Consider the following 24,643-nt stretch of genomic DNA (forward strand, 5'->3'; position numbering starts at 1 on the left):
TTTCAGTTCAGTTCAGTTCAGTCGTGTCCAACTCCTTGTGACCCCATGGACTGCAGCACACCAGGCCTCCCTGTCCATCGCCAACTCCTGGAGTTTACTCAAACTCATGTCCATTGAGTCAGTGATGCCATCCAGCTTTCTCATCCTCTGTCATCCCCTTCTCCTCCTGCCTTCAATCTTTCCCAGCATCAGGGTCTTTTCAAATGAGTCAGCTCTTCGCATCAGGTGGCCAAAGTACTGGAGTTTCAGCTTCAGCATCAGTCCTTCTGATGAATATTCAGGACTGATCTCCTTTAGGATGGACTGGTTGGATCTCCTTGTAGTCCAAGGTTGAGTTTTTTTTTTTTTTTTTAACAAATCAGCTATTTATCTATTTATTTATTTTGGAATAAACTATGGCAGATCTTTCCTTAAGATGTGACAACAAACAGTATTACTTTTATACATTTCTTAGGATAAATATACCTCCCCTGTGTGTTTTCTAGAGTTAGTTGGTTTTTTATATTGTTGTATACAGAATATTATATAACTTCTTCTTGGACCTCAGTTAGAAAGTCCTTTGAATTCTAAAGCCTGAGAAAGCAAAGAATTTAACTCATCTTTTGCTCCCAGGAGAGAGTATTTCTGTTAGCATGATACTATTTCTCATGAAATGGATTCTATTTCAGACTGTGGTTGAGAGATGCATTAAAATATAGTCTGTGTCCTAACTGAACTGCTAAGGAACAGAATGGGTAACTAAATTACTTTCTAGTGCATTTTCAGTTTGATATCACTATTTCATCTAAAATGAATTTCTATAATTTTTTGTAATTTCAAAAACTTTAAGTACAAGAGCATCTTCACAAACCAACATAATAAGAATTTATTTAGTTCCCATATTAAAATTTTATCATAGATATTGATCCCCCAAAATGTGAAGCCTTGCCTAAGAGAACTGTCACATAAAGAATCTGATTTTATACATACACACACAAAAAGAATCTGGTTTTATGGTAAAAATAATGTTATGGGTTTAGTCTATATTTTAAATTAAATATCATTAACTGCCTTTGAAGCTTTTATCATTTAATTTAGTAGTCCTTCATAACTATTTATTATATTAATTAACTCTTATTACCAAAAATATGTACAATAAAGTATGATAAAAGTAGGTAACAAGTTTGGATGAAGGAGATATAAGGGTTAAGCAGCAGGGTGAACCCTTGGAGCTTAAAGGAATGCATGGTGCTGCATTTAGTATCTGTAGAGTTACTACAGGTGAGGTGTAAGTTTATTTAAATAAAGAAGAATGCTCTTTTATTTTTGAAAATTCAGTTGTCCATAAGATTAATGCATATCAGGTACTCTAAAGAAGCAAAATTTTATTCATTAATTAGTTTATGTCATTTTTATTCTTACTTATATTTTTTACTTAACAGAATTACAGAATTGATGGGATATGAGCCAGAAGAACTTTTGGGCCGCTCAATTTATGAATATTATCATGCCTTGGACTCTGACCATCTGACCAAAACTCATCATGATAGTAAGTATAAACATTCTAATTATTTAACTGTTGCAATTTCTACTGTTTGGTTGTATATCTGGCTTTTTGGTTAAAATTAACCAAATCTTCCTAGACCAAACATTTGAATAAACCTCTTCTTAAGTGATCTAGATCATTAAATCTTTGTTTCATATTTGTTATAACTAATACCAGTTAAAGCAGAATCATTTGATAATATATAAAACTACCCTGGCATTTTACAGAGACAAAAAAATATAGAATATTATAGCATCATTTTCAGAACTCATGCCTAAGTATTCAGAACAGTTAACACAAAGAAGGCACTCAGAAAGTAACTGTTCAACAGATTAATGAATGTGAATATGATCAACATCATGCACAGTTAGTAGAAATAAGTACCCTTGACATAAGATGTAATTCTCAGTTTTATTCATATGAATGTTATTTGAGGATCACATGATAAGTAAAACTTTGGAATTTCTCACTTGCCTGTTTAATCTGTCCTTAAATATGACTTCCCAACGTGATTGGGGGTGCCTGAATGTCACTGAGGTAGCATGATTAGCCTTGAACTATAGAATGGGCCTAAGTCTGCAGTCAGGGTCTCAATACTCATGATAATATCATCATGTTTATCTAGTACTTTCTTCCAAATCAATAATTAAGATTGTCTACATTGTCAGAAGACTTTAGCATGATACTAATTGAAATTCAAATATGCTAGCACAACTATTTGAAGCATCTTTGCTTCTCTGGAAACTATAGCAGGAGTTTAAGGAACTGGTAGCAGTGCCACTTTCTTGAATGTTCTCAGTAGAATTAGAGTTATTCATTCTTTAATATTTCTGATATGTTCAACATGTAAGTTGTTAAAGGAGTTTTAGTCACTGCTGTCCCTCATTCCTGGCTTTCATCTTATTTAAAGTGAAGGTTGGCAAGAAAGGAGTTTATTTGGGGGATTAGAAGAATGGAATAGGTACTTTTTCAGCTATCCTGGGTTGTTTTCATTGTTTCTTAACTTAAACAGTTACAACTGATTAAACATTTCTCCTTTTTTCTAAAATAATGATCAACATTCTGCATTTATTCATTCAATTGAAAATTTGAAGTTATTTTCTCTACATGACACTTTTTTCCTTTTCACTCCTAGTGTTTACTAAAGGACAAGTCACAACAGGACAGTACAGAATGCTTGCCAAAAGAGGTGGATATGTCTGGATTGAAACTCAAGCAACTGTCATATATAACACTAAGAACTCTCAGCCCCAGTGCATTGTATGTGTAAATTATGTTGTGAGGTAAGCTTGGAAAATAAATATTTGAGGGCAGCAAGTAGTAAGTCTTTGAATACTCTTTTCTTTTATAGAAAAGATTATAAATGATAACTGAATTTTATTTTCACATTTCTACCCAATTATGGTTTTCAGTATTTTGACCTGAGTTTCTAGGCCAGCTATCTTTCACTGATTCAACTAATTACAATCAGTAGCTAGTCATCCCCATCCTTTTTACTCACGTTTGAAAAAAGACCTTGAAAAAATACCACATCTCTGATGGATTAGTTTGTTCTAGTCATACAGCTGTCATCATAAACTATCTCAAAGCGACTATGTTATTTTTATAAAAAGAATTCTGGCCCTGGAATAGTTAGGTTTGTGTCATAACTTTGTCCCTCATTAGCTCCATGACTTGGGGAAATCTCATTTCTCTGAATTTCATCCATTTAGGAGAGATGATAAAACTTACCTCAAAAGGTTAAAATGAGGATTAAGTGAAATTATTTGTGAGATTACTGTAAAAGGCTGTATGATGGGACACACAACTCTTATGTATTCAACTCTTATGAACTCTTCTCTTAGTGGACTGGCTTGTGAATATTATGGCTATCAAATTTCAACTTGTTGACCTCTGTGACACAAACCTCCTCCATTTTAGCAATTATCACTTTGTATTTTAACTGTTTGCACACCTACTTTCACACACATTGGGTTTTACACTGCCTAAGGCAAGGGTTAGATATTTTGAACTTTGAATCCTCAGTTCATTTAGTAAACACTTAAAGTTTGTTGATTAAAACAGCAGTGGCTCAGTGGTAAAGAATCTGCTTGCCGATGCAGGAGACCCTGGTTTGATCCCTGGGTCAGGAACATCCCCTGGAAAAGGAAATGGCAATCCACTCCAGGATTCTTTTCTGGGAAATCCCATGAATAGAGGAGCCTGGTGGATTACAGTCCATTGGGTTGCAAAAGGGTCGGACATGACTTAGCAACTAAACAACAACAAAATTAAGCAAATCATGAAGATGGAGCTGTTGTTCATCATCCCTCTTCAGCTCTATCCTGTAGGTGGTATCACACATCATTTTCTTACCACCAAGGAAAAAACAGTGCCCCTCTGAGAAGGACCTTCGTCATTTATCTTTATATCTTAATATTCTAGCACCATCCTTAGATCATGCTTCATATATTAGTGTCCAAGAATTCTGTGTTAATTTCATTCCATGTGGGCACAAAAGATCTGTTTATTGTCCTACATGTACTTGACTATTACATTTCTTTGTCACCACCAGTCTTCTCAAAGGGATAGCTAAAGTTTCTTAATTGAAATTAATCAAATATTTGAATTATCTTGTATTGTGAATTTTAATAGGTTTTTGTTTCATATTGGGATTTTAAACCCTGAACATGACCAGGTAGGCATGAGAGATGATTTAAGGCATCATTCCATAAAGCAGAATTTTGAATTTTTTTGAGAGACATTTCAGAGTCCTCCAACATTGTGTCAAGTGCTCATTTAAGAATTACTAATCTCTCTTTTTTGACAGTGGTATTATTCAGCACGACTTGATTTTCTCCCTTCAACAAACAGAATGTGTCCTCAAACCAGTTGAATCTTCAGACATGAAAATGACTCAGCTATTCACCAAAGTTGAATCAGAAGATACAAGCAGTCTCTTTGATAAACTTAAGAAGGAGCCTGATGCTTTAACTTTGCTGGCCCCAGCTGCTGGAGACACAATCATATCCTTAGATTTTGGCAGCAATGGTGGGTCTTTAGTTATTTTGTTAATTGCCTAAACTTTTACATTTTTTGTTGATAATCATTTGGACATTGTGGCCTTTGGCCCTGTAATTTGTTAGCATTCCTGCTTTTATCACATTGTTGGAAATTGTGCTTCATAGTTTTTAGGGTATTTCTTCCCACTTTTAGTTGTTCTCAGCTACTCTGCTATTTCCATATCCTACTGTCATGTTTTCTTTACAAGTTAGCAGTTATATTGCAGTAGCCATAATTGAGCTAAAGAATAAATAATATCTTGCTAAAGAATAAATAATATCAGATATTGAAAAAGAAAACTAATTTCAAACTAGGTTAAACTTTAATGAATGAAAGGTATGAGAAAGTTGGGATGCAGGCGTTTTTAAGCTATATAGATTACAGAAGTTGTCAATAGTGGATTGGTAGGATAACTCAGACTTACAGTTATACCATAGTATCTGCAGACTTTTAGATTAAGTAAAATTTGGTAACATTTTTGTTACTTAAGTCAACTAGATAAACCTTTTGTAAGAGGCGACATAAATTTTTGTATATGTTAAAATCTAGGTAATCTTTAAATTGATTTTTCCCCTACAGACACAGAGACTGATGACCAACAACTTGAGGAAGTTCCATTGTATAATGATGTAATGCTTCCCTCATCTAATGAGAAACTGCAGAATATAAATTTGGCAATGTCTCCATTACCTGCCTCTGAAACTCCAAAGCCACTTAGAAGTAGTGCCGACCCTGCACTCAACCAAGAAGTTGCGTTAAAGTTAGAACCAAATCCAGAGTCATTGGAACTTTCTTTTACCATGCCCCAGATTCAAGATCAGCCAGCTAGTCCTTCTGATGGAAGCACCAGACAAAGTTCACCTGAGGTAGGTGTCATAATATAATTAGAAAAGATTAACTTATAGATTTTAATGTTTGGGGATGTATTTGTAAATTTGAACCACATATCATAGTTTTGTTTGTGTGACTTTTAGCACTTTTAAAATTACTGCAAAAGCTATGCCTAACTTAGACCTCAGTCCCATGTTTCAGGCTCAAAAAAACAGGAATGTGGGAAGGAGATGCCTTAACATAAGGCAAAAGGTACAATATATATTGCTCCTCTGTGTATTTAATATTAGTAGGACAATAAAAGTCTTGAATTTAGAAATCCACAGAGGACAGTACTGTGTGTTTATGATTGCTCCAAGCCCATTCGTATTACCCTTTGAGTTGGAGAATTATCCAGTAGCAAAGGGCTTTGCCCAGTTTAGTACAATTTCCATCACTGTATTCATATTCTGTGTATTACATGAAAATACCAAGTCTTAACCAGAGTAAAAACTTTGTATTAAATTTTTGTCTTGATATTAGTTTTCTCATATACAGAATAAAAACAATCTTTAAGGGCTAGCTGGGCCAAGACTGAAGGTATCAAATAGGGCTCTATATCCCAATCTAGACATAATTGATTTCAGAGCTTCTTATGTCTAAAAATATGCTCATGGATGGGGACTACTCATATTTGAGTATTATGAGTTGATAAATGAGGCTCAAGTAAGCCTTAAAAAGTGATACATTATTTTACATTAAATATTTATTGATTCAAACCGGCAAGCTAAAAGTAGGAGATCTGACATGTCATAGCCTTCTAGAGAATATATCTATTCTCTGGGGGTTCGGTTTTGTCTAGCACAAAAATGTTTGAATCATTTTGTTTCTAATCCAACCAAAATAAATCTAACAAAAATGTTAAGATGAGGAAGGCAAAAGTTTATGCTTAGAATATACAGCTTTCATTTTTTGGTTAGAATTCTTGCTGAAAACTAAACTAGTACTACATTCATTAAGGTGAATACAAATAAAGAACTTCAGTCTGCAGCCCTGTCCCTGCCCCACCCCACCAGAGTTGCTGTAAGATTTTTAGGCAGATCACTATAGCAATGTGGCCTCAGTACACGGCTTGATTCCAGTGAGTGTATCATATAGTTATTGGCCAGCTAGGTACCATGGGAGTTCTACTATTAGGTGAGTTTTATTCATTAGAATAAAAAGATAAACACACCTTTTAATTTTATAAATGATGTTATGTACAGTTAGAAATGGATATACTGACAAAATTATAAGTGTAAGTTCAAAAATTTAATTTCTCACTAGTTAGATAATTTGATAGAAGAGAAGAGTTCTGTTGTGTATTGTCTGAGATCAGGTTTGCAAATTCTAACAACTAGCAAAACATTTGTGCAAGCTTCCTCAGAGAAAAGTAAAATATGTTAATTCTTTTTACAGCCTAACAGTCCCAGTGAGTATTGTTTTGATGTGGATAGTGATATGGTCAATGAATTCAAGTTGGAATTGGTAGAGAAACTTTTTGCTGAAGATACAGAAGCAAAGAATCCATTTTCTACTCAGGTATATATAAACTTGTTTATTATATATATTTTCTATTAAAATATATTAATTTTTATTCTTAAGTGACGGTGGGTTTAACTTGTTGTTGCTTCATAAGGTATGGCCATTGTAAAAACTCATGTATCTTGTTTTAAAGGACACTGATTTAGACTTGGAGATGTTAGCTCCTTATATCCCAATGGATGATGACTTCCAGTTACGTTCCTTTGATCAGTTGTCACCACTGGAAAACAGTTCTACAAGTCCTCAAAGTGCAAACACAAATACAGTATTCCAGCCCACTCAAATGCAAGAGCCTCCTATAGCCACCGCCACTACCACAGCCACCAGTGATGAATTGAAAACAGTGACGAAAGATGGTATGGAAGACATTAAAATACTGATTGCATTTCCATCTCCTCCCCACGTACCTAAAGAACCTCCTTGTGCCACAACGTCACCATATAGTGATACTGGAAGTCGGACAGCCTCACCCAGCAGAGCAGGAAAAGGAGTCATAGAACAGACAGAAAAGTCTCATCCAAGAAGCCCTAATGTGTTATCTGTCGCTTTGAGTCAAAGGTATTTATATGTAACATTAAACTTATAGTTTGGTCATTATTCCTAAGGAAATGTGTATGATGGTAAATTATCTTTAAACATAGCAACCTTTTTCATATCTATACTTTAAGGAACATAAAACTGACATACGAATTCTGAACTTAAAACAAGCACTCAAGAAACTGTTTCTAAATTAGCTTGTGTATTACTTTAGAGTCACATCACTTATCTAAATGTAGGAGTAGGAGGGTCTTCTAATACTCTAAAAATAAAGTCCAGCCAGTAAGTTCTATAAATGTACAAAAACTGGTCCAGTTTCTTGTCATTGCTTAAATCAGACCAACTACCTTCTCGGGGTTCTTTATAAGCTCACCTGAAGAAAAGCCCCAACTGAAGTGTGTGTGTAGTTGCCCAGTTGTGTCCAGCTCTTTCCAGCCCCGTGGACTGGAGCCCACCAGGCTCCTCTGTCCATGGAATTGTCCAGACAAGAATACGAGAGCCATTTCCTTCTCCAGGGGATCTCCCGACCCAGGGGAGACCCCCTGGGTCTCCTGCATTGCAGGCAGATTCTTTACCATCTGAGCCACCAGGGAAGCCATTCCAACTTAAGGATATTAATAATTCTCCATTCCAAATTGAACTTGATCGTCTTCAGTCCTCAGCATTCAATACAAATACTTAATAAGCATTTAAAACTTTTGGATGTATAGTTACAGTTATATTTATATACATATATATATATAGTAGATAGATTAACTATGTAGTTACATATAACCATATTATAACTATTGCTTTTTGTTTTTCCTTTTTATTTATAGAACACTAGCTATATCACAGATTAAATAGGTTGGTTTTTTGGAGGGTGGTTTGTACTACGCCTTGGTTGCAGCATGTGGGACCTAGAGATCAAACCCATAGAGTTGGAAATGGATATATTGATAAATACATCCATTGATTGTGCAGAGTCTTATTAACTCTTAGACCACCAGGGAAGTCCTTAAGTATTAAAATAGGTTTTTAAGAGCTAAAATAGGAATCTAAGCATGTTTTATGACATTGCTTCTATGGAGTTAATTTGAGCAAACATATGAACACCACCAAAATTTTAAGTTATAAGTTTGGTGTATGATTTGCAATAGGATTTGATGTATTTTAAATTTGAACCTATAGTCAGAGAAAACGAGTCAGTGGGGCGGTGTGTGGGGGACAGAAACGATTCCTTCTCCACAGTGCCTAGACTGAGATATTAATAGCAATAGAAAAAAGCACTGCCATAGCCAGAGCTTATGACTTTTTCTCCTGCCCTGCATACTTTGACCTAGAATGCTAGTAGAGACCTTTTCCCGGAACTTAGAAAAGATCTTGCAGCTTTTAATTGACAAAGAAGTATTCTACATTACTTTTTTACTGTATCACCAACCAATGTTGGAGCTCTTCTGGGCAATGACAGTGTTACCAATATTTAACTCAGTACCTAACATGGAGTATTTGCTTTATAAATGGTTATTGGATGAGGAAAAGAATGAACTTAGCAACAGAATTAGCAATGATCTGTAATTTATAGTTACAGAGATGAGAGTTTTCAGTTTTCTAAACAAGTATGTACTTGCCAAACCAAAGTCCAACAGACATCTAGTCAAATTAACAATTTTTTTTTACATTAGTTCCAATACAGTATGCACTAAACACTTTAAGAAATGAATTTACCTTTCAGAACTATATGGAGGCTTTTTCTTTACTACCTCTCTTGGTAATTTGAAAAAATCAAAGTGCTGTATTAAACCAGACAACTTGAAGTTTTAAAGATTGAAAATAAACTATTAAAAGTACTACTACTAAGATGATATTTACATGATAGACTGAGTTATCCTTAATAAACATGTACATAAAAAATTAAAATATGCCTGTCTATATATTGGAGGTTTTATAGAATTTTTTAAAAATTAGAAAACAAGACTGCATGTAGGAGAGCAGTTAGACTAGTACCTCACTTACCCATACGCCATTTCTCAACTAGATGAACAGAGCAAGGATCTATTATCATTATGTTGGGGTTCAGGGTAGGGAGCTGGTTCTTGAAAAGACAAAACATGTAACAAAACCGATGTACTTGACACATAAAACAGTTCTTTAATGTTTACTATTAATTTTAGATGCAGATAGTTCAAGTTTGACAACCAGATCAATACTGAGGGCAAAACAGCTTAGTGGGAAGATCACTGGGAAGGAGAGTGGGTATTAGGAGACCTACAGTGTACTTCCATATTTGTAGCTAATTAGCTGCAGAGCAAGTTACCTAACAGGCCTTGATTTTTTCATTTATAAAATATGTATTATATATGTGTATTATCTTGGGGACAAGAGCAAAGCTAAAACGAACTAATGAAGATGCAGTGTTCTATAAACAGTGAAAGCATTATTCCAATGTGAAACTGATCTTGTATTACAGTAGTCCCAAGAATATGTATGTATTAGGTGGAATGAAAGGCCAATATTTAACTCTTTAACATCAGTGTAGTTCTGTTCACTTCTGTTTTATAAATAGGGTAATGAATAGCTTAGGAAATTTTGTTTTAAAAAATAAGCTTTGACTTTTAGGGCAATAAACTTTAGTATAATCAGGAAAACTCTTATGTATAACATTATATCCCTTAATGTTGGGAAATAGGCATTATATATTTTGTTTAAAAAGCTAACGGGATATTTTTTTAAATAAATAAAACAACCATATTTTTTATTAAAAAATTGTTTTCAGAACTACTGCTCCTGAGGAAGAACTAAATCCAAAGATACTAGCTTTGCAGAATGCTCAGAGAAAGCGAAAAATTGAACATGATGGTTCACTTTTTCAAGCAGTAGGAATTGTAAGTGTGACAGCATGTTTGCTTTTCTATTCTAGCTGATGTGCTATTTCTGAGTTAGATATATAGGTAATTCCTGTATCTTCCAAATACTAATGTTACATTCTCAGAAATTACACATTGGTTTCTTTCACTTTGTACATGTTCTTTCTTAAAAGTACAAACATTTAATGAATACAGTCTCAAAAAATTCCAAACACTAGAGATGTATTTAGAGTTAAGTATAGTTCTCCCCTCATTCCACACCCAGTATCACTACCAAGTCTCTTTCTCTTCCCTTTTGGTTACTTTCCCTTCTTACCCACAGAACACAGTCAGTGCTAGTATAACCCATACCAATATTTTCAGACCAAATTAACTGGAAAGTATTTTTACATAGTTGTCATATGAGTGGCAAATGAATTCATCACAGTATTAAGAACTGAGAGCAGTCTTTAAGAATCTTGCCTATGTATTGTTAGCAAATTTATACTGATTTCAAAGTTGATGATTTAAAAAAAAATTCAACATAGTAAAATTGAAATAACTTTACTGTTTTCAGGGAACATTATTACAGCAACCAGATGATCGTGCAACTACCACATCACTTTCTTGGAAACGTGTAAAAGGATGCAAATCTAGTGAACAGAATGGAATGGAGCAAAAGACAATTATTTTAATACCCTCTGGTTAGTTTACTCTTTCTGCCATTAAACGTCACAAAGAGAATTAAAATATATGAAACGTTTATTTAGGAGCTTTACTCCAAGTAAGAGTGATTTCCATTCCTTACCAGGATTAAAAAGTAAGGTTGCATTTTATTTGATGAGTAATAGTTTCCAGATGGAACCCTGAATTATCTTTGATCTGTGTCTGTGTGCTATCAATAATGAATAGAAGCTGAAACTTGTACATTTTAATGCATTTTTCTAAATTGGTTTAAATCACTCTGAGCCTTCAAGGTTCTTTTAAACAGTTGTGATATAGCACCAGTAATGCTTGTTTGCACCTTCTTGATTACATAATTGCAGTTTTGCCTAACAGATTAAAAACCCTTCTAGAGCTAACTGGCCTTATTTGCCCCAATACCTAGTGCATAGTTGCTGTTTAATAATATTCATTGATTAGATGAACGAACACTTAGCTATCTCTTGTTTTTCAGATTTAGCATGTAGACTGCTGGGGCAATCAATGGATGAGAGTGGGCTGCCACAGCTGACCAGTTACGATTGTGAAGTTAATGCTCCTGTACAAGGCAGCAGAAACCTACTGCAGGGCGAAGAACTACTCAGAGCATTGGATCAAGTTAACTGAGCTTTTTCATAATCTCATTCCTTTTTTTGGACACTGGTGGCTCATTACCTAAAGCAGTCTATTTATATTTTCTATATCTAATTTTAGAAGCCTGGCTACAAATACTGCACAAACTCGGTTAGTTCAATTTTGATCCCCTTTCTACTTAATTTACATTAATGCTCTTTTTTAGTATGTTCTTTAACGCCAGATCACACACAGCACATTTTCACAGTTCTTTGGTATTTAAACCATTGCATTGCAGTAGCATCATTTTTAAAATGCACCTTTTTATTTATTTATTTTGGGCTAGGGAGTTTGTCCCTTATCGAATTATTTTTAATAAGATGCCAATATAATTTTTTTAAGAAGGCTATAACCTTTCATCATGATGAGTTTAAAAAATTTTTACTCAGTTTTTTCACATTTTACATAAACAATAATGATTTGCCAGCAGTACATGGTAGCCGCAATTGCACAATATATTTTCTTAAAAAAATACCAGCAGTTACTCATGCAATATATTCTGCATTTATAAAACTAGTTTTTAAGAAGAAATTTTTTTTGGCCTATGAAATTATTAAACCTGGAACATGACATTGTTAATCATATAATAATGATTCTTAAATGCTTGTATGATTTATTATTTAAATGGGTAAAGCCATTTACGTGATATAGAAAGATATACATATATCTGGAAGGTATGTGGCATTTATTTGGATAAAATTCTCAATTCAGAGAAATGATTTGATGTTTCTGTAGTCACCTTACCAGCTCAAAAGAAGACAATACCCTATTTGTAGTTGTGGAAGTTTATGCTAATATTGTGTAATTGATATTAAACCTAAATGTTCTGCCCACCCTGTTGGTATAAAGGTATTTTGAGCAGATTGTGAACAAAAAAAAAATCATGCTTTGTTAGCAAAATTGCCTAGTAATGTTAATTTGCTCAAAATTTTGATGTTTGGTTTTATGCACTTTGTCGCTATTAACACCCTTCTGTTTTCATATAGATTTCAATAATTGAGTAATTTTAGAAGCATTATTTTAGAAATATATAGTTGTCACAGTAAACATCTTGTTTTTCTATGTGCATTGTACAAATTTTTCATTCCTTTTGCTCTTTGTGGTTGGATCTTTTAACACTAACTGTATTGTTTTGTTACATCAAATAAACATCTTCTGTGGACCAGGCCCCCTTTGACCAGCTTTTATGTTAAAACAATATTTGTTTCAACACCTCCAACTCATAAAATTGTTTACCAGCAGTTTAAGTATTTTATATTACATTATTCTTGCTATTTCTACATTCACCCCATTGCCATCACTTTAATTTATACTCTGTCCCTAACTGTAATGTTAAATAATAACAAACCATAATATTCCACTGTACAAAATATGCTTTTAGAAAACTGTCATTTATGAATTTATGAACCTTTAATTTATTAAAGTAAAACAGAATTTTAATGTTTTAATATGAATGGGATGAATGAAACAAATCCTTAACATTATAGTTACATAGTGTTGTAAGGGTTAGAAGTTCCTTGTAAGATTTCCAATCTATTTTCACTCACAGATGAAGCTATTTAGACCTTGAGTGATAAAGGATTTGTCCAAGCCTTAAAGGTAATAAATGGCAGACCAAAGATTTAAACTTAGGTCTTCTGACTCTTAATATGAAACTAGAAAAACCTTGCTTTGTTTCTGCCTTAATGATACTGTATGTTTTAAAATTTTTTAACAGCTTTATTCATTTTCCTACATTTTAAAAATAGCGATTTTTTTTATTGTAAAAGTAATACATTCTTACTTAAAATTTAAAAACTCAGCACAAAAAGATGCAACAGTGAATCCTTGCTCCTAAAAGTAACAACAGATTATTTTTATGGACAAATTAAATACATACAGAGCCTTAGGCCCAGTATACTGAGGTTACAGGAATATCCTGAATAAAATTAAGCCACAGAACTTAAGTGGTTGTTTTTAATCTTAGAATGAAGGAAATGTGATTACAATTACATGAAAGTTTGGGAACAAACATTTACGAAGACTCAATCTAAGTTTTGTGAGGCATATGCATATTTCATTGCAAATACTATGATCCAAAGTGCTTCTGGATTTAATTACAGATAGTACTGGAGGTGGTATTTTAGAATAAAGTAGTTATTTAACATTCCCGGTTGAAATAAAAAAATTCTCATTTTGGTAGCAAATTAAGCTGAAATCTAGAAGTTTATCATTTTCAAGTATTAGTAATGTTCAGATCTGTAATGACCAAGAGTAGGAAAATGACTTTTGGGAGCAATGATTTAGATGAGAAAGCCACTTTAAAGGACAGTGCAGCTGTAAGAAAACAAGTATCCACCCCTCTCATTCAGAAAACAAGCCCCCTGGAGTGCTTGAAGCTGTTTTGAATAGCAGAACCAGTCCTTCCTCCAGCAGCGTGCCAGCCTCTTTGAGACCATCACAAATGTCTTTATAATGTCTTCATCCAAATATAGCCCTACCCCAGCAACCATAGATAGACCCCTAATGTCTCCCTTCCTTATGCATGGCTTATAGTTTCCCCTTCTCTGATGCTGATGTAAATGAATGACCATAGTGTTATTTTCACATCTGAAGAAAGTATGGCAAAGGAGTTTGGTGTATTTTGTTCATTTGTTCCAAGGTTCACTGTTCACTTTGGAACGGAAAGAGTTCCATGGAGATTCTACCACTGCTGCGTACAAGTTTTAGATTGAGTTAAAATGAACCTAATGTCTGTTAGTACTTTGTGCTAAGCTTTTTGCATGTTATCTCACAATTTTCCAAAAAACCCTATGAATTAGGACCTGTATCTCATGTTGTAGATGAGTCTTGGAGAGGTAGCCTAAGATTCAGAGCCTCTGAGCTGGCGGGGTGCTAGCCAGTCCAGTAAAACCCTACGCCTTTCCCCATTAACTGTTTAAATGGCAAATATCAATAGAAAGCAATAGGGATGTAGGGAACTGAGGGTGGTTAATGCAATCACAGAGGACATCGAGGGGATGTTCTATGAGAGGAATGGCAAGACAAATGGAAATGAATAAAAGTGTGCTGGTGCTATTTAGTGAGTTCTGAGTTTGAACTAGAGATTCAGGTGTCTGCTTATGGCGACATTTAACTTACAGGTAAATGAAGTGGTTTATGAAAAGCACAGTGATAAACTATAAAAGGTCACATGAATATATGATATGGTTTTGTCAGCGCTATTTGATTTAAAGGCATGCTAGACACAATTTATTTTCTTTTAAGCTCGTGTTAACCTCACAACTACCATTTCTAAATTTCGATTTCTCCTTACAACCTTTAAAATACAAAAAAAAAAAAAAAAAGATGAACTTAAAAGTTACAGGGTTTGCTGAAACCTAAGCATTCTAAAAGTTCAGATTTCTAATGTAGCAACGTCAAAAACAAGTTGCAACGAATACCAAAAAAAAAATTTAACGGGGTTTGATTAAATAAAACCTTTGCAAACATGTTGTTAGCTAAAGGCAACAAAAATGTAAACAAAAAAATGTTATTCGGGTGTTTAAGTCTGCTACTAACCACTTCGCTCGTATTTCATCCCTTTAAATAGCGCTGAACCTGTTGTCCCAGATCATTTTACAGAGAATTAGTTCAATCTGTTGGATCTGAAATAAAATAGTCTCCTTGTAAGACAAAAGCTACACTTTACCACTACCTCCTATGAACACCTTCTGGAGCTTTGTTGTGTTCACACCTTTCCGAGGTTTGGACATAATTTTTATTCTTACCTGTAGTGGACGGTTTTATCCAAGACGCTGCTCAGACACCCGATCTCCTTGTACTATTTAATTTCTTTTATTCCCTTTTCTTGGCTCCATTCCCGGACGGAGAGGAAAGACAGGTGCCTGAGAGCGGCAGTGATCAGACCCTCAGCGGGGAAAATAGCTAGGATGCGGAAGTGACCGGCTACCCCTTCTGTTCCTTGCGCCCTAATGCCTACATGATAAGGATGTGAAACGTGAGCCGCCCAAAGAAACTTCCCCAAACCCCGCCCGCCGCCCTGCAGGCCACGCCCCAGTACGTGCTGGGGCGCAGCACCGCAGCCCTGGCCCCTCCCCGGGACTGGGGGCCGGCGCGAGGCGGCAGGAGCGGCGCGTGGAGCCGCAGCCCCAGGCTTACGCCTACGTGTGGGAGAGCATGTGGAGGCGCTGCCCCGCCCGGCCTTTGGAAGCACGCGCGCGGGCGGGTGATCGAGCGGAGGCCCTGGCGCGAAGGCTCCGAGCTGCTTGTTGCCTTCCGAGACTCGTCGGATTTTGCTGCCCGCTTTTTCTTAAACTTGGTCGCTTTGGATGTTGGGGTTGCGGAAGGAGAGGGGGAGGTGGTGGCGGAGAGAGCTGAAGGACGGAGACAGGAATTGCTGTAGTTAGAACTGTTCTGAACTCTTAAGCAGATGCTTTGGAGTGTGAGCCTCAGCTCTGTAGAACAGAGAAATACCGAGGGGTTGCCTAAAAGATTGAATAGCTATGTAAGACTTTTAAAAAATCACTCCCCATCTACTAATAACTTGTCAAAAATAGAGGAGTTGTGTGTTTATTTCAAGATATTAACCTTAAGGCATCAGAGACTTCGTTTATTTTAAATTAAGCATTTGAGATAGGCCTGATTAATTTCTATAGCTTCCCTACGTGGGTTTTTATTGTTGGTTTGATTTTTTTGCCTGTCCTGTTTTTTGAATTTTTGTGTGACTGCACCCTGAGAATCCTTTGGGAGAAGATAATCTTTCTGGACAGAAGGGTAGTGAGTTTACGGAAAGTGGAAAAGCTCGGGGCCTTAAATTTAATCTGTAATTAGTTTATGATTACGCAGTCTGTTGTAAAGCGCGGGGCAAGGTATTGTTTAGAATAAATTACCCTCTGTATATCCTCAGCTGACTACGTTTTATATTTTGTTTTCAGGAAAATTCATTATTTATGTTTTTTCAAATAGAATTACCTAAAAAGTAGGACATTAAATATTCTCTTATTTGACATTTTAAAAATGTGGCTGAGGTGTTGTGAATATTTTTTTCCTAATAAAAACTGATCTGTGGCCTGTCTCTGTGTGTGTTTAATTAGAGAAGTGCCCTTCAGGGAGAGTGCTACAACTCTTTTCATCTTAGGGATGTTTAATCACTGTAAAGTGGTGATTCTTTCACAGAGGAGAGCAGGCTGGAGGTTTGGGAGAGTGGTATGCTTTAATGTTTATCACAAAAGCATTTTTAAAAATTGCATATGTAGCCTGACAAGTAGGCTAGAATACTGTCAAGTCAAATATTCTTTAGGGATCTTTGGAATATTAAAACATTAAGAAACACTATTTTATGTAGAGATCTTTTCCATATATTTCTGGACAATATTACTGGCTCTTTGAAAAAAAAATTTTAATGCTTCCACACAGAACTGCTTATGATTACTTGAACAGGACTACTGGACAAGCTTTGGGGTAAGTCTTTATAAACTTGCCTGACTGCCCAGCCTGCAGGTAGACTATTTAAAGCAAAAACCAAACTGAAGTAAAATTAGAGGCAATCACCAATTAGAGAGGAGCCTGGAGAGCCTGGGTAGGTGCTTTGCCTCTTTCTAGGCAAATTAAGCTGCTAATATTTGCCAGCCCTATGAACATCACCTTAAGCCCTTGCTTACTTCTGATTATTTTTCAGCATTCTGTGATCACTTATGTGTGTCTTTTCTCCCTTATTAAACTGAGTTCCTTCAGAGCAAGGTTCCCATCTGATTCATCTTTGATTGTTCCTAAAACCTTCCACTTTGCTTGCACAAGGACAACACACACATGATTGAGGGTGGGAGAGGATCTCGTGTGACACAGACCAGAGAAGAAATGACCAGAAGAATGGGGGAAATAGGACCATTTTCTAGCTCTTCCAGTGAAATCTATTTATTCAAAGAACAGTTTCTGAGGTTTGAGTGAGCCCAAGGTGTTTGCTATGTTTTGTGTGTTTGTGCCACCTCAAAATTCATATGTTGAAATCTAACATCCAAGATGATAGCTCAGTATTAGGAGATGGGGACTTTGGGAGGTGATTAGGTCTTCAGGATGAAACGTTAATGGGATTTGTGCCCTTGTTAAAAGAGGTTCCAGAGAGTTCCATTGCTCCTTTGACTTTGTGAGGAAAATGCATTTTAAGACCAGAACTAGATACCAAGTTTCTAAGATGATTTGGCTGAAATGAGAATGCTTATTCACTGGTCAGTTCAGTTCAGTCGCTCAGTCATGTCTGACTCTTTTCGACCTCATGAACTGCAGCCAGGCCTCCCTGTCCATCACCAACTCCCGGAGTTTACCCAAATTCATGTCCATCGAGTCGGTGATGCCATCCAGCTATCTCATCTTCTGTCCTCCCCTTCTCCACCTGCCCCCAATCTCTCCCAGCATTAGGGACTTTTCCAATGAGTCAACTCTTCGCATGACTTGCCAAGGTATTGGAGTTTCAGCTTCAACATCAGTCCTTCCAATGAACACCCAGGACTGATCTCCTTTAGGATGGACTGGTTGGATCTCCTTGCAATCCAACGGACTCTCAAGAGTCTTCTCTAACACCACAGTTCACAAGCATCAATTCTTCGGCACTCAGCCTTCTTCACAGTCCAACTCTCACATCCATACATGATCACTGGAAAAACCATAGCCTTGACTAGACAGACCTTTGTTGGCAAAGTAATGTCTCTGCTTTTTAATATGCTATCTAGGTTGTTCATAACTTTCCTTCCAAGGAGTAAGCGTCTTTTAATTTCATGGATGCAATCACCATCTGCAGTGATTTTGGAGCCACCCAAAAATCAAGTCTGCCACTGTTTCCACTGTTTCCCCATCTATTTCCCATGAAGTGATGAGACCAGATGCCATGATCTTACTTTTCTGAATGTTGAGCTTTCAGCCAACTTTTTCACTGATAGTAAAGTATAAATCTTGTTAAGTTTTACATTTGCACTCTATCATCTAATAATTCCTCATACATATATACTCCACACTCCTGCAACATGTAAGTAGAAATCCATAATAAACCAACAAAAATAAAGGGTACTCAATGAAACTGTATTTAAGATGAACAATGAATAATTCTTTTAGTTGGCCTGAAACTCAAATTTGATTTGGTCTCATGTATTTTATCTGGCAATCCTACAAATAAGAGAGGAAAAAGTGTTCATAAAACATGGTTTATAACAGCAATATCTGGAACCCAATTAAATTTTCAATGAGGAAATAATAAACTGTATAGTCACACAGTGGAATATTAGGAAGTAATGAAAATAAATGAATTACAGCTATGAGAAATAATATAAATGAATCTCAGAAACACTATTAAACTTAAAAAACAATTCAAAGACTATGTATTAGAAATTGCAACACCGTTACAGTAAAGCTCAAAATCAACCACAAGTAAACAATATATTGTTTAGAGATCTCAACACATGTGATAAAATATTTACAAGAGAATGAGAAACAAAATAAGGTAGTTGTTATTAAAATAATGGCAGAGGCAGAATAAAGGAGGAATCAGAGATTTATGTGAAAGGTGTTGGTCACGTTCCAGTTCCTATACATGTAGAAGGTACACAGGTGTTCATATTCCTGCTATGCGTCTTATTCAGACATGTTACATAAGTTTTTTTTATAATGCATATTACATAACTTAAAAAAAAAAGATGAATGATAAGGAAAGTTACAGACAGCCCTTATACTTTTAGGATAACTCTCCAAAAGAATAAGAATAGCATGATTTGCAATCACAGAAATAGTGAAAAGTACAAAATATTACTTGATAGCCAGCTCCTGACGGATTCAGCCATGGTGCTGGTGAAGACGCTAGAGAGTCCCTTGGACACCAAGGAGATCAAACCAGTTAATCCTAAAAGAAATCAACTCTTGAATAGTCATTGGAAGGCCTGATGCTGAAGCAGAAGCTCCAATACTTTGGCCACCAGACTCCAAGAGCTGACTCATTGGAAAAGATCCTGATGCTGGGAAAGATGGAGGAGAAGCGGGGGAGTGGGGGGCGGGGGGAGGGGGGCAGGTCGACAGAGGATGAGATGGTTGGATGGCATCACCAACTCAATGGACATGAGTTTCAGCAAACTCGGATATAATCAAGGACAGGGAAGCCTGGCAGTAATGCAGTCCACGGGGTCAAAAAAGATACTACTTAGCGACAGAACACAACAAAATCAGATACAGTACTTTTTGCTAAGTAATGTGCTAGACCGTGGTGGTGGTGGTGGTGGGATATTTACAAGAACTTCTCAAGAGTGAAGGGTGTTAAGGCTACAACCAGAAAGCCACACGTTAAGCACAGGTATGATAGCCTACGAGAGGAAGTCCAGTCTGCGTGGGTGTGTCCTCAATTCACTTCAATCCTGTCTGATTCTGCGACCCTGTGGATTATAGCCCACCAGGCTCCTCAGTCCATGGGATTCTCCAGGTAAGAATACTGGAGTGGGTTGCCATGCCCGCCTCTGAAGTCCAGTCTACTCAGTAAACCCTCTTTGGATCCTATATCCAAGAGGCAGTGGCTTGAAGTTGGGAGATGTTCCTTCTTAGGTGTAAAAGTTGACTTGTCACCCTAGGATCACTTTAAAGGGGAGAGATGGTAAGTGTAATAGTGATTGGTATAAGGTATAATACAGGTCTAAAATCCTTCTTTGGCTCACAGGTCCCCTGAGGAGTAAACTTATTTACTGAAATTAATCGCGCCCACCTCAGTTCTCTAAGAGATCTGAGCTCCTGAGGCAAACGATTGCGCAGGCGCAGAAAACAACGCGAAAGCTTGGGTAGATCCGGCTGGGGGTGGAGTTGAAGCGGCCGGAAACGCGTCACGGAGAGCGTGTGCGTCAGGTCGTAGTGGGTGGGGCTCAGAGCCTCGTTTCCTCGGCTACCGCCGGCGGCTGCAGCTACCATGCGCGTGGCGTGTTTGCTTTGCAGACATGGGGTCTTCTGCAGGCTTGAAGGACGACTGCGAGGCCCTGCTCAGCCGCTTCCAGGAGATGGACAGCGTGCGCTTCGAGGACTTCACTGAGCTCTGGAGAAGTATGAAGTTTGGAACCATCTTCTGGTGGGTGTTTCTTGTCCCGCCTCTCTCTGTTCAGGGGCGGCTAACGAGTTTCTTCCATCCCTTTCGCTTTGCGGCACCTGGGAAGGGCTGAGCTAAGTTGCAGTCTGAACACTGCCTTCGTCTCTCCTGGGCCGTCATCTGTGCTTGGCTCCACGTTTTCCCTGGGCGATTTCGTTGGCTTGGGTTTCATCCATCCATTTTGCGGCCTCCTCCCAGATATGTATAGCTCTACCTGGCCGCCCTTCTCCACTCTTCTGCCTCCACTACTTATCCTGACCTAGATTACCGTCGTGTGCCCTCCGTCTAGTTTTGTTTTCTTACAACTCTATGTTTAAAGACAAACACACAAGCAAAGACAAAACCCCGCATGATTGAATTCATTTTTCATACAACCGCTGAAGTTGTAAAGTGCAGATTTGAACATGTCACGGCCTTTCATACCACCCTTAAATGGTTTCCGTTGCCTCTGAGTACAGCTCAGATTCCCTAACAAGGTTGGCAAGACCCTTCGTGACTGGCCTTTGCCCAGCGTTGCAGCTTCATCTACCAGCCCACTCCATGGCTGGTAGATGGATTTCCTCAGTCTGGACCTTTACCCCAACTGCCTTTGCCTGGCTACCTTATTCTTTATTCAGGTTTAAACTCTTGTGACAGTTCTTCAGGGAAACATTCCTTAGCCCTTCTGGACTAAATAAGGTGTTCATGCTCTTTTTCTTGTAGCACTTTGTGCTTATTTTACCTCTTGACTTAATCACATTTTAACTGTGTAGTTCAGAAGGGAGTATAGTGTAGTGGTGGGAAGCATGGATTATGGAGCCCCACTTCCTGAATGTGGTCAGAGTCCTCTACTGATTGTGATAATAAGTGCACTCTTAAGTGCTCAAGAAATATTCGTTATTACTATTGTAAATTTTCTTTCCACTAGACTTAGCTCTTTGAGGACAGTGACTGGATGGATCTAGTATTCCATTAGCATAATACTTGAAATGCTAAATTAATAAAATGAATGAGTCCTTGTGATTGTAACTCTTATGTTCTGCTGAATAAAATGTGAGCATTCTCTTTTTTCTCCTTGTTGATGTAAAATAAGTACCTGTATAGTTTGTCCATTGCAGAGGATGGAGAATGGAGAACCGTTTGTTGTACAATTAATGAAAGGAGAGGAACTCGTTGTTTTTTTTCTTTTTTTTTTACTGGTACTAAATGTAATGCATTTATAGCTGTATGTAATCCATAGAACAACTCTGAGATCAGTAATTATCCTTGTTTTATAGATGAGGAAATTGAGATTTAAAAAGGTTAATTTTTTCCATGATCACACAACTAGTAGGTGGTACAGCAGGTACTGAAACCAGTATGTCTTACTGTTTCTGAAACCCGTGATCTTTTTCGCTGTATCCCTCTTGGGAAAAGTGGTTTAGAAAAATTTTGCTGTGGTTGCCCCATCTTCTAATTTAATTAAGAAGGAACTAAAATGAGAAAGCAAGTAGAGATTATTTAAGGAGTGGTGTATTTTCTTTAGAAATTGCTTTGGTTGCCAGTACTGTAATAGGTATTTTTCATTCTTGTAGTATATTCATTACTTAGAGGGCCCAGGCTTTGGAATATAGTGGGGTCTCCTTTGTTACCCTGCTGTTTACATTGGTGAACTTTTTTCCTGCAGAATTGGGAGGAGGAGGCGGAGGAGGGTTACATTGTGCTGTGGTTCTCCAACTTTTTCACCCAAATGTTTCAAGAACAGATTAGGACCCCCCTGAGGCTACTGGGGAAAATCACCATTATATATTAATATGCACATATATTTTTTAATTGAAGTATAGTTGAGTTGAGTTGATGCCTTTGAACTGTGGTGGTGAAGACTTGAGAGTCCCTTGGACTACTGCAAGGAGATCCAACCAGTCCATCCTAAAGGAAATCAGTCCTGAATGTTCATTGGAAGGGCTGATGCTGAAACTGAAACTCCAATACTTTAGCCACCTGATGCAAAGAACTGACTCATTGGAAAAGACCCTGATGCTGGGAAAGATTGAAGGCAGGAGGAGAAGGGGATGACAGAGGATGAGATGATTGGGAGGCATCACCAACTCGATGGACATGAGCTTGAGCAAGCTCTGGGAGTTGGTGATGGACAGGGAAGCCTGACATGCTGCATGCAGTCCATGAGGTCACAAAGAATCAGACATGACTGAGAAGACTGAACTGACTGACTGATAGTTGAGTTACAAGATGTTAGTTTCAGATGTGCAGTGTAGTGATTCCACAGTCAAATGCATTACAGGTGATCAACCACAAGTTCAGTAACCATCTGTCACCATACAAAATTATTGAAGTATTATTTTTATTGGCTTTATTCCTTATGCTGTATATTATATCCAGTGACTTACTTGTTTTGTATCTGGAAGTTTGTATCTTTTAATCCCCTTCACCTATTTTGCCCATCCATCTACCCTCTTCCCCTCTGACATCCATCATCGTGCTCTCTGTTGATGTGTTTCTGTTTTGTTTCTTTGTTTTTTAGATTGGACTCGCAGTGAGATTATGCAAAACTTGTCTTTGTCTGACTTATTTCACTTAGCATAATACCCTCTAGGTCAATCCGCTTTGTCAAAATGAACCTGATCTTTGTATTTTATTCTGTAACATTACCGTGGTTATTTTAGTATATTGCATATTTAAAATTCTTAAACCAGTAGTTAGTTGTAATCCTACTCCTTTTGCTCCCAATTCAGCAGTAAAGTTGATGCTTTTGGAAGGTGCTTGATAAGAGTACCTCGGGCCTCAGTGTAAGATGCACAGCAGAAAATTAGGTCTTTATCCTTGAATCATGGAAGGATCAGGTGTGGATTGCCCATCCGCTTTCTAGCAGTGGCTATTTAAATAAGTATATACTTCTTCTGTTATTTTTTTTCATAGTCATAATATAGATTCTCTTTGCTTTCTAGTGGTAGAATGAGAAATTTAGAAAAGAACACGTTTACAAAAGAAGCTTTGACTTCGGCTTGGCGATATTTTTTACCTCCATACACCTTCCAGATCAGAGTTGGTGCTTTGTATCTGCTATATGGATTATATAACACGCAACTGTGTCAACCAAAACAAAAGGTAACATTTGTGAGTTGTTTTCCTCCAGTGGAAATATGAAACAGGTGCAATATTTTCATAGCCAACTGGTTTTAAAGAGAAAAGCCAGTGTTTCAAAATTATAATATATTTGTGGAAAAAGATTTGCATTTGCTAACAATTTTTTTATTCCTCTTGTTTGCAGATTAGAGTTGCCCTGAAGGATTGGGATGAAATTTTAAAATTTCAGCAAGATTTGATAAATGCACAACATTTTGATGCAGCTTATATTTTCAGGAGACTGCGACTAGACAGAGCATTTCACTTTACAGCAATGCCCAAATTGGTGTGTTATCTGAAGGAGATTGTTTTTCAGAATGAGAAATTCTGCTTCATTGTCCGTAAAGTGCCTCAGTCTCCAGAAAGTGGAAAGAGTATTATATCCTTCCCAATACTTGAGAAGAGGCTTCTTGGACTTCCCTGGTGGTCCAGTGGTTAAGACTCTATGCTTCCAATTCAGGGGGCATGTGTTCAATCCCAGGTCTTGGTCAGGGAACTAAGATTCCGACATGCGATGTGGTATGGCCAAAAAAAAAAAGAAAAAAGATTTCCCTGGTGATCCGGTGGTTAGGACTCCAGACTATTACTGCTGAGGGTCTGGGTTCATTCCCTGGTCAGGAAACTAAGATCCTACAAGCTGTGTGTCATGGCCGAAAAAAGGAAAGAGGAAAAAAATGCTTTCTGATTACTTTTTTGTGAAAGCAAAATTCAGTCTCTCCTAATAATGTAATATTTCTAAGTGTTGTCCATTAAGTAGATGGTTAGAAGAAGAAGTTAGATGGGTATCTGCGTTTGCTT

The 24,643-nt window shown here is 37.0% G+C and overlaps 2 protein-coding genes across 2 annotated transcripts in view; both read left to right on the top strand.

The window, feature by feature from the left end:
* HIF1A (hypoxia inducible factor 1 subunit alpha) overlaps positions 1–12,825 on the top strand; it is a 45,500-nt gene extending 32,675 nt beyond the window's left edge. The window contains exons 7-15 of the mRNA XM_065941022.1: positions 1,422–1,528; positions 2,661–2,808; positions 4,335–4,555; positions 5,147–5,433; positions 6,836–6,958; positions 7,095–7,519; positions 10,254–10,362; positions 10,901–11,027; positions 11,501–12,825. Coding sequence (XP_065797094.1) covers positions 1,422–1,528; positions 2,661–2,808; positions 4,335–4,555; positions 5,147–5,433; positions 6,836–6,958; positions 7,095–7,519; positions 10,254–10,362; positions 10,901–11,027; positions 11,501–11,652 — 1,699 coding nt within the window. The 3' untranslated portion in view covers positions 11,653–12,825. The remainder of the gene's footprint in view (positions 1–1,421; positions 1,529–2,660; positions 2,809–4,334; positions 4,556–5,146; positions 5,434–6,835; positions 6,959–7,094; positions 7,520–10,253; positions 10,363–10,900; positions 11,028–11,500) is intronic.
* A 7,705-nt stretch (positions 12,826–20,530) lies between these two features.
* Positions 20,531–24,643, top strand: part of SNAPC1 (small nuclear RNA activating complex polypeptide 1) — a 30,291-nt gene continuing 26,178 nt past the window's right edge. The window contains exons 1-3 of the mRNA XM_065940989.1: positions 20,531–20,725; positions 23,668–23,827; positions 23,991–24,131. Of these exons, the coding sequence (XP_065797061.1) occupies positions 20,598–20,725; positions 23,668–23,827; positions 23,991–24,131 (429 nt within the window). The 5' untranslated portion in view covers positions 20,531–20,597. The remainder of the gene's footprint in view (positions 20,726–23,667; positions 23,828–23,990; positions 24,132–24,643) is intronic.

The sequence above is a fragment of the Muntiacus reevesi genome, chromosome 7, assembly GCF_963930625.1.
Source record: "Muntiacus reevesi chromosome 7, mMunRee1.1, whole genome shotgun sequence".
NCBI classification, from domain to species: domain Eukaryota; kingdom Metazoa; phylum Chordata; class Mammalia; order Artiodactyla; family Cervidae; genus Muntiacus; species Muntiacus reevesi.